The 10,764-nt window shown below is 48.0% G+C and overlaps 1 protein-coding gene across 1 annotated transcript; it reads right to left on the bottom strand.

Moving 5' to 3' along the window:
• Nucleotides 1-1,601: 1,601 nt before the first annotated feature.
• On the bottom strand, nt 1,602-6,576 carry LOC123121988 (uncharacterized). The gene is made up of 5 exons (XM_044542096.1): nt 5,981-6,576; nt 5,723-5,912; nt 5,471-5,632; nt 4,431-4,494; nt 1,602-2,143 (listed from the first exon to the last, which is right to left on the bottom strand). The coding sequence occupies exons 1-5, from the start codon at nt 6,149-6,151 to the stop codon at nt 1,954-1,956; spliced, it is 777 nt and encodes a 258-aa protein (XP_044398031.1). The 5' UTR covers nt 6,152-6,576; the 3' UTR covers nt 1,602-1,953.
• Between the last annotated feature and the right edge of the window lie 4,188 nt (nt 6,577-10,764).

Here is a 10,764-nt window from a genome sequence, read left to right as displayed (position 1 = left end):
GGTCTCAGATGCTCTGGCTGACCGGCACATCTCATATCCAGCCCATATCTGGGGCGACCCGAGCGTGCCTGGGCGCGTCCTATGTCGCATCCAATCCACGTCCTCCTCCGCCGCGTCATCCGCCATGGCCGCATCAGTGTTCTCCTCCGCTGCGTCCACCATGGCCGCGTCGGGCTCCTCCTCCTCCTGCTGCTCCACCACCACCTCCGCGTCGGCCTCTTCCTCCTCCTTGTCCTGCTCTGGCGATTCCTAGGAGCCAGTCTGGCTACGATCCTGGCTCCAAGCAGAGCCCTAATCTCCTTGAGCAGCTTGAGGCGCCGCTCCGGCGTGCGCATTGCCTACGTGGTCACCCACTGCCTGGCCATGGCTGTAGTGACCGGCGAGCGAAGAGGGAGGTGCGGGGCCGGCTGGCGGCGCGGAGAGGGAGGCGGAAAGGGAGATAAGTGGAGTATCAAGGGCTGGGGGCGCCATTCGGCTTAAAAAGCGAGACTTAGCCCAAGGTCGGTGAGCCGGAGCGGCGCAACGCGGTGTTCACGCCCCTGGAGAAGACGCCCGTCGGACTGTTGGGTTTCCGAACGATTTCGCGTGGGACCGCAACGTCAGTCCGATGAGGCGGACACGTCCGGGCGCGCCCATATCCACCCCAGATATGGACTGAATATGATGGGTGCCAGTCGGCCCGGGCGTTTGAGCCTAGTTTGAGACGTTCGGATGGGCGAGGTTTTTTTGACCGGGCTGTCCGCCCAGGCGTTTGAGGCGGGTTTGAGACGCTCGGCTGTAGATGCTCTAAGTATATTTTTTTTCCGGTTCTCTAATTGGTGGATGATGGCTGGACGCATTGATGAATTGGTTGATGCATGCTTGATCGGTGTCGGTTCTTGATTTCAATGTATACATATTTATCTTTTGAAATGAATGTATGCGGATAGACAAACCGATCGCTGTTTTGCTATTGTCGAATGACTGAAAAAGCCAAGTCCGAATCGTTTTTCCAGTTGGGTCATTGTGAGACGTTAGATTTTGCTTCAATGGTAGATGCACAGCCGCATGTTACGGCGTGACTGCGTGAAGCAATGTCACCTGATCCCAGTCCCTCTCATGCATATCTTGGACCGGCATTGTGGTACAGAATAGACCATGTTCATTGAGTTTAAAATAGACAAGATTATAGGTAATTGAGTGGATCAAACACCACCATCAATGATTATAACTACGATGTACTTCCTCCGTAAAGAAATATAAAAGCATTTAGTTCACTAAAGTAGTGATCTAAACGCTCTTATATTTCTTTACAGAGGGTGTACTTGAAGTGACCAAATATTCTGCTTTCACCGCAAGAGAAGGCACACATCAAGAAATGTCAGTTCAACATGGCCCGCAAGCAGGTAATTAACCGTCCGACAAAATGAGTTTACAAGGCAGACTCAAACATATGAGACAATTTCTTCGATGGTAATTTTTTTGCTATACGTGTACATAAGCGTACATGTACAGAAGATCCAATCATCACCTATACCGGCGCAAGCCACCCATGGCCATTGGTCACATGCAACAATTTGCAAAGGCTCTTTACTACTTCCTCACGGGCAGCAATCATGCAGTGAGCTCCACCAGAATGATGTGGACCAGAAGAAAACGCATTGTGTTTATTCTTAATAGAAATGTATCAACATGTGCTTTGTGTTCCCGATCGAATATGCACCACACATGGTAATAATAATGTATCCTTTTCAGTTTGCTTCTAAGCATGGTTTCCTTTTTATGATTGCAACCTTATCCATGTAGTTCTTTCACTTCAAATTGAAACTCACTGCATATAACAAAGACAATATGTGCAAACATCACATATCGATGGGGCGCGGCGTGCCACCGCGCGGGCATTGCTAGTAACTTCTAAACCTGCCTTACATCAAGTTTTCACATAGAGGTCTCATAACAGACAACCCCTGAGGCTCATCTCCGGCCAAAAGAATCATCATATGGAGAAACGTAGCCAGGATACCACACAATCCTGAATATTTCTTTTATTCCGCCTCTCATTTTCAATAGATTAACAAAAGAAATCAGAACTCGCCTTCCATACTTCTTCAATCCCGCCACGTCGAACATGAATGTACCAACGTACAGAAAGAAAAGTGGCAACCTACCATGAAATACCATTTTAGTTAGAGCACTACTAGATAAATCAAAATATGGCAACATGGGTAAGAACAGTGAGAGAATGTAAAAGAAAGGCTGTATAATTGCTACGAATTATTTAGGGAACATTAAAGTTAGTTCTAACTAAATCTTAGGTCCAATGTATATCATACTGATATTAGGGATAGCTGAACAATTGAATATAAAGACTTTGTTTGGATGCTGCATGGTGTAGCAATTCTTATCTACCGAGGACTTCTAATATGATTTACAGTTCAAAACTGATCGGTGATTACCAGCCTCTAATAGATAAGATACCAATGGAGAACCGAAAACAGATATCTTTCTGGGCAAGGATTACAATTGCCAAGGATGTGCTACCACTAACAAGAACAGTGTACTATGTATGTTTGTGTAAGCTCCTACTATCAAGATAGTGAACTATAACTAGGAGAAAATCCATGGGCATTGTTCCTGTAGATGAGTGCCTGCTTCAATGATTCAATGATAGGTCAAAGCCAAAGTGCTAACAAGCCATTCTCCTCCAAAAGACCCAGTGCTTTTTTTGGTCCACATGCAGCCTGAACTGTGATGCTCTCTGAATTGATTCAAAATTCGGGGATAGGCCTTCAACACATCATTGCTCTTTGAGACCAATAAGGTGATCAGACAAATCCAAGATGAAAATTCAAAAACGTGTTATAGCACCTTGGTCCTTTGTCTGCCATCATGAAGAGTACCTCTATCTTTTGGCCATGAATTATGACACTAGCTTCAGAACAGGCGTTCGGCATGGGATGTGATAGTTATGTCTCCCACTAGATGGTATGTATAAAGCAAAAATATTTCGGTAGCAGGTCTCTTACCAAACAACACAGACAAGTCACACTTTTTAATGAGATGGCCCAGGCTCAACAGTTGCAGCTTCAAGCCCTCTCATCAATGTGCCTATATCAAACCGCTGTAGATGTACCAACATGGATTTGGTGACAGCACTGAATGCTTGACAACCAGAATATTATGTTTTGAGCCAGATACAGTATGTATGGCCAAGGAGAAGCGATTGCTAACACAAAGCTCTCATCTGGTTAGCTTTGTATGGTAGGATTTTGACGGCAAATATTTTACAAGAGGGACTGGCCATACATGAAAGCATGCCCTTACTTAAGATCTAGCTCCAGAGACAACATCCTTGTTCCCACTGCAACTATGCCAACATAATGTTAACATGCAGGCAGTTTCTTGTGCCTGTGTTGTGATCCTTTTTCAAACCAACATAAACCAGCCTTGTAGGGGATGCAGCTACCAGATGAAGAAATCATATAATGGTTAATGTATTTCAAGTTCTTTTCATCCTTATTCTTATAAACCAGAATCTGCAATCTTATGTATTGAAAGGAGAAGCGACAGAAGAGAACAACATATTTCCAGAGCGCTCCTAGATTCTCGTGGTCAATACTGTTTCTGATAAACTTGTGTTCTCCTATTTTAGTCCATCACAGTGAACTATCTCAACATCCAGTTTCAATAAATGGTACTCCCTCCGTCCCAAAATTCTTGTCTTAGATTTGTCTAAATACGGATGTATCAAGTCACATTTTAGTATTAGATACATCCGTATCTAGACAAATCTAAGACAAGAATTTTGAGACGGAGGGAGTACCAAAAATGGTTTTCGACTTTCACTGGTACATGTTTATAAGTGACCATGTAATACAGTAACCTGCTCTCATGGAAGATGGTAAAATTTGGTAAAGAAAAGTTACTATGGACTCCAGGAATAGTTTCATTTTCATTGTCCTTTTTCCCAAGAAGAAAATCCGGTCTTTTTTGTGCGTATAATATTCATAATACATTTTGTTGCAGGATATAATTTCCACTCCTCTCTTCTTTCAACCTTTCTCTTCATTTTGGATGTAGATTTCACTCAAACGTATTTCCGGTTCTGATTGAGATTTCTCAAGTCTAGTTAGTTTCCCAACAACATTTTTCTGGGTCAGTAGTGTATCTCCAAATATCCTACTTGTCAGCATAATTCTTTTGATATAGTAATAGTTGATATTGTGTCCCTTATTATAGATGGAGAAAGAATGGTTACAGTCTTACAGGTTATCTACTCCACTATAAGTCTGTAACATTAACTATTTACGTACAGTGATCTTGCTATAGGTGATGCAACTACCACATTAACTAGTTCTATAACGGAAGTTCACAATTAGTAGAGGATACCAAACAATTTAAAGCTGGTGCACTTAATTACCAAACAAAGAAGTCTTACGATGCATACTCACCTGATAATATCAAGAAGTACATATTTATTCTTGAAATCCTTAAGGGCCATGAAAAGCAAGAACCCTGCATCGAAAAGTTTTCAATAAGCACCACATATGATGAGAAAAGGTAGCTTAAATCATTACAAACAACAAAGAAAAATGGCATGCGATCTGCAAAGGTGAAGATCTGTTCTGAATTTCGATAGACGCGATTAAAGGTCAAAATTGATACTTAATGTTGTTGTTATTTTCTGTGTGGGAAAGCTGTTGAACAAGGAATCCAGAAGGTCAAATGATGATTATAGAACTAATAACTGGTGACTTTTACAATCGCAAGTTCTTAATCACGCTGTCTTATGGTACACCACACAGCCATCAGTTTGTTGTTTGGAAATTATTCATTAAATATAAGATCTTGAAGTGTTGTCTCTAGAAGTAGTAGGTAAGGATGGACATGCAAAAGTAATGGCACTACTTGAGCCAATGATAGGATATGCATTATAATTTCAAAATGTTTGTACATTTGAGTTAATCGGATACTGATATATTCCATTATAGTGGCTACTATTTGAAGAATCAAAATAAGCAGAAGTTACTATAGAACTTTTTGAGCCGTAAGCTTCAAATGTGGAGACCTAGCTTCAACAAGAAAGATTAATACAGTAGTATATTTTTTCTTTCAGTTTGACTTTTGCTCACTACAGGAATACCAGGAATGCATTCATGCTACGAAGGATAACATTCTGCTGGTGCTTCGTAATGGATCAAGTTGAGTAACCATGAGATCTTGGTACAATGACCCAGCTTCTTTCTACATGTAACTACATTAGTATTTGTAAGATTCTAGGAGACTTATTATGTATAACAATTGACTTCAGGATTTTACTTGCAGCACAAAAGTACACTACATGAAAGATGTTACACTGCTGCATTTATGAATATTGTTATAGGTCCAAGAATGGCATAACACATCAGCTTATTCCCCACCCACCCCCACCACAAAATGAGTCAAGTCATGAGAAGGCAGAGAGCATTAGTTCAGTTAAAAGAGTAAATACCGAATTTCAGCCGGTTAATTAAACTGTTGGATTTGCGCAGCCGATGCAGTTCTGATGATACGACACTGAGCTTATATATGATGTAGCCAAGAGCAGCATCAACAAAGATGGGAGGGGCTGCCCTCCACAGTTGGTAAACACCAACGAGTCCAGCAAAAACACCTACAGACAAAGATAACTCAGTATTCAGTAACAAAAGCAGGGTTCAGAGACAGCATATCAGAATCGCCTGTGGGAACAACTGAAGCACACCAAAGAGCATGCCAATCTGGTAGTCTTCAAGGTCGTAAACTGTGTTGAGAGAGCGCATGTCAGAAATGTTGACGAGCAGGGGCCTGAACATGTCGGCCGTCGCCGCCTTCAGCGCCTCCCATCCCTCAGTCATTCCCCTATTCTGGAAGCAATGTCCCCCCGTGCGACGCCGACGAAAAGCGGAGCAGCGCTGAAGAGTGAATGCCGTAGTTTAGGAGCCATCTGAATTAGTAATTCTCATGAAGGGAAAATAATTACCACTGTCCGTGGAGACACCGAGGGCGGTGACAAGGAAGCCCTCAGCGGAAGCTCCCTGATCCCGGCACGCATGGGAAGAATGGCGCTGCGGCCATCTCCGTTCCGAGGGGCCTTTATTCTATGCGCCGCCATGTGTGCGGCGGCGCCTCCACTGCACCGTAGAGCCACCATGCTAGGGGAGGATGGATACAAACAATGGCGGCGGTGTGACGGCAATAAGCAGCTTCGATTGGGAGGATTTGTGGAGAATACGATGAAGGATAGGGTTGTGGAGGTCTGGGGAGGAGTGTGGGTGAAGGTTGCTGGGAGAAGCGGTGACGGCGCGCCGCCGCGGCGGGGAAGACGGGAGTGACGGGTTCGCTGCTCTCCCCTCTCCGCTCTTTACAGGAATCAGGAATCAGGATTGGGGAGCCTAGGAGAAGGATGGACGGGGCCGCGAGGAGGAGAGTGCAGAGAGGTAGGGCGGGCTCGTGCGGGGAAGAGGGCGGCAGGGGACCGGCGATAACGGCGGGGGTGGCGGAGGAGCTCCGGCGGCGGAGGGACTGTCGGACGGGGACTCGGAGCTGGGCGAACGGGCCGAACAGGGCAGAGCGTGTCTTTTTAGGGTATTTTTGCCAGGGGCGATCCTGTCCTTTTATACATTTCCTAATTCCTGTAAAATTAACTAAAACTGGATTATTTTTTCGTCGGAGATTTCTTTTGCAAAAAACATCATATCTATTATAAAAGTTTACCGGAAGTACTACAAAGTATCTCAAATATAATAAAATTTATATCGAGGTTCTAAGAGCAAGACCCAAACCGACGGCGCATTTGTCCGCTTTTTGTCCGTTTGGGTTGGCCGCCCGCCCGGCGTCCGCCCAGTTTTGCATTTGGGTGGGCAATGCGCCCAACGCGCCGACCCATTTCATGTCCGCATTCAACTTTTAAATAAAAAAGACCCGCGGCCGATAATGCCAGCGGCCATGTCTCATGCCGGCACCATGCCAGCGCCGGCATACAATACCGGCTTCAGAAAATACCACAGTTCACGCTGGCGCACTCACCAGCCGGCCGGCACACATGCCAGCACACAAAAAATGATGGGACGTGAGTTCGACCACGCCATCGCGGCTCCCGTGGTCATGCCGGCATACAAAAAAGATGGCCCTCGACGCCATAGATCACTCGTCGTCGAACTTGAGCATGTCGGCCTGCATCTTCTCGAACCACGGCCTCTTCCTTGGCGACAAGGCGTTGAGATCCACCTTCATGATCTCCACCCCGGTCTGTTGGGAACGTAGCAGAAATTTAAAATTTTCTACGTATCACCAAGATCAATCTATGGAGTCATCTAGCAACGAGAGAGAGGGGAGTGCATCTACATACCCTTGTAGATCGCGCGCGGAAGCGTTCAAGAGAACGGGGTTGATGGAGTCGTACTCGTCGTGATCCAAATCACCGATGATCCTAGCGCCGAACGGACGGCACCTCCGCGTTCAACACACGTACGGAGCGGGGACGTCTCCTCCTTGATCCAGCAAGGGGGAGGAGAAGTTGATGGAGATCCAGCAGCACGACGGCGTGGTGGTGGAAGTAGCGGGATCCCGGCAGGGCTTCACCAAGCGCAAGCGGGGAGGAAGAGGTGTCACGGGAGGGAGGGAGGTGCCAGGGCTTGGGGTGCTGCTCCCATGCACCTCCCCACTATATATAGGGGTGGAGGGGGCTGGTTTCTTGCCCTCCAAGTCCATTGGGGCATTGGCAAAGGTGGGGGAAAGAAATCCCATCATTTCCCTTCCCCACCGATTGTTATCCCCCTTTTTTAGGGATCTTGATCTTATCCCTTCGGGATATGATCTTATTCTTTCTAAGGTGGGATCTTGGTGCGCCTTGACCAGGGGTGTGGGGCATGGCCCCCACTACCCACGTTCATGTGGTCCCCCATGCAGGTGGGCCCCACTTCGGAACCTTCTAGAACCTTCCCGGTACAATACCGAAAAATCCCGAACATTTTCCGGTGGCCAAAATAGGACTTCCCATATATAAATCTTTACCTCCGGACCATTCCGGAACTCCTCGTGACGTCCGGGATCTCATCCGGGACTCCGAACAACTTTCGGTTAACCGCATACTAATATCTCTACAACTCTCGCGTCACCGAACCTTAAGTGTGTAGACCCTACGGGTTCGGGAGACATGCAGACATGACCGAGACGACTCTCCGTTCAATAACCAACAGCGGGATCTGGATACCCATGTTGGCTCCCACATGTTCCACGATGATCTCATTGGATGAACCACGATGTCGAGGATTCAATCAATCCCGTATACAATTCCCTTTGTCAATCGTACGTTACTTGCCCGAGATTCGATCGTCGGTATCCCAATACCTTGTTCAATCTCGTTACCGGCAAGTCACTTTACTCGTACCGTAACGCATGATCCCGTGGCTAACTCCTTAGTCACATTGAGCTCATTATGATGATGCATTACCGAGTGGGACCAGAGATACCTCTCCGTCATACGGAGTGACAAATCCCAGTCTCGATTCGTGCCAACCCAACAGACACTTTCGGAAATACCTGTAGTGCACCTTTATAGCCACCCAGTTACGTTGTGACGTTTGGTACACCCAAAGCATTCCTACGGTATCCGGGAGTTGCACAATCTCATGGTCTAAGGAAATGATACTTGACATTAGAAAAGCTCTAGCAAACGAACTACACGATCTTGTGCTATGCTTACGATTGGGTCTTGTCCATCACATCATTCTCCTAATGATGTGATCCCGTTATCAATAACATCCAATGTCCATAGTCAGGAAACCATGACTATCTGTTGATCAACGAGCTAGTCAACTAGAGGCTCACTAGGGATATGTTGTGGTTTATGTATTCACACATGTATTACGGTTTTCAGTTAATACAATTATAGCATGAACAACAGACAATTATCATGAACAAGGAAATACAATAATAACCATTATATTATTGCCTCTAGGGCATATTTCCAACACGGTCATCATGCTTGCAAGAGCCACTTCTTTTGCCTTTGTCTTGGCGTTGGCGGCCTCGATCTCTAGCATCTTGGCTTGCTTCTCCGCCTCGAGCTCGAACATCTTGGCTTGCTTCTCGGCGTCAAGATCAAGCCTCCGTCTGTCGCGCGCGTTTCCTCGTGCCGCCGGACGACGAGCCACCGACCACCGGGGTGGCGTTGAGGTCGATGGGCGCGGGCGCGGGCGTGGAAGGCGCGACCACGCTCACGTCGGGTGAGCACTCCCCGGAGAAGCGGGAGGCCTGCAGATAGATGTGGAAGTTGGGGACCGGGTTGCAAGTCGACGCGCGGGGTGAGTCGGGCAGCACCATCCGAGGAAACGCCGACGAGCCGGTGCTGGCCGCGGCGACGGCGGCTTGGAGGACGCTGTGCTGGCTAGGGTTTACCCCTAGCATGTAGAGCGCCTCCCTCGTTGCCGCGGCGACGCGGGCGTTGGTGAACTCCTGCTGCGCGGCGGCGACGGCGACGGCGGCCTGCGCGGCGGCCTCATCCCTCGCGTCCGCGGCGTGCCTCCGGCCCTTCCTCTTGGCCGACTCCCTTGCCCGCTGTTCGGGCGTCAGCGCCTTCTTCGGCTTGGTTGCGGCGGCGGTCTTGCGCGGGGCACGAGGCTTGCCTTTCCCGGAGGGGGACGACGGCGCCGGACGAGGCGAGGGAGGCGAGGCCGGCAGCGGCGTCGAGGTCGAGGTCGATGGCGTCCTCCATGGCTGGTTGGGGGGCGGGGCCGCGCGCGGGCGGGAGCGTTTTTGGGGAAAATGGGGGGAATGTTGGTGGCTGCCACCGACCGGCGGGCCCAAGGAGAGGAGTAGGCGTGCGCGCGTCCGTCTCGTGTCCGCGCCGACGCAAATCCGGCTCAAAATTGGGCCTGAAATGGGTCGCTCGCGGAGGGTCGGCGCATTGGGCCGCCACTTTTGTCCGCGCCGACCCAAACGGACGCGGGCGGACGAAATGGGTCGCCCCAGTGGAGTTGCTCTAAGCCCACTGAAGAACCACTGCTGCTGCCACCAAAACGGGTTGCCGACACACTATCGCGGCCGCTCCTACCGGAGCCAACTTGACCTTATCTATGTCAGTTGGGAAGTCTTCATGCACATGCTCCTAAGGACTAGCACTCTCGAGCCGCAGTCGTCACAGTTGGACCATTGCATATATGTGAAGCACCTTGCACCAAATCTCACCATATGATGAGAAACGGTAACCCCACCGCCCAAAGAGACGGCAGGAATCTACACCGGAGCTCCGTCAACTATGTGCAGATAGACGAACTCGAGGAGGATCGAAGCCCGAAAGACAAAGTCGAAGGAGAAGCGTTGCCATCCGCCCGAGCGCCACACCTGCGAGGACTAAAAAAAATCCTAACCTAAACTACTAATCGGAGCAGAGGCACCGGAATCCCTTCTTCGCCACCGGCCGCCGGAGCGACGGTTACAGGAGAGGCCTCGCAGGTGAATGCTCTTAAATCACTCTAGAGATATGTCAACATAGTCGAGAATCGAGTATTGAACACCCAGTATTTTCTGCAATTTGAGCTTAGTATTTAGTTGTTTGGCTTGAAATACAACTTATGAAATTACTAAGCTAAACGATCGACACCATACCTTAATTATCATTTGAATTTTTTGTGATCTTCTAGATCCTCGAAAGGGTAGGCACCAACCAACATCACCGAAATGGTTACCCCACATCCACGCATCGGCTATCTCCATTCGAAGACAAATTATTGGTGCTTGAGCAAAAAAACACAAGTATTTAGA

Source organism: Triticum aestivum, chromosome 5D (assembly GCF_018294505.1).
Source record: "Triticum aestivum cultivar Chinese Spring chromosome 5D, IWGSC CS RefSeq v2.1, whole genome shotgun sequence".
Classification (NCBI taxonomy): Eukaryota; Viridiplantae; Streptophyta; class Magnoliopsida; order Poales; family Poaceae; genus Triticum; species Triticum aestivum.
Note: the sequence above shows the minus strand (reverse complement) of the source record. Positions and strands in the feature narration are given on the sequence as shown.

Coding starts and splice junctions, on each gene's coding strand:
- LOC123121988 (XM_044542096.1), bottom strand. CDS start 6,151: ATGGTGGCTCTACGGTGCAGTGGAGGCGCCGCCGCACACATGGCGGCG. Junction 5,913..5,980: donor CGGTGTCTCCACGGACAGTG/GTAATTATTTTC, acceptor TTCACTCTTCAG/CGCTGCTCCGCTTTTCGTCG. Junction 5,633..5,722: donor CCAGATTGGCATGCTCTTTG/GTGTGCTTCAGT, acceptor CTTTGTCTGTAG/GTGTTTTTGCTGGACTCGTT.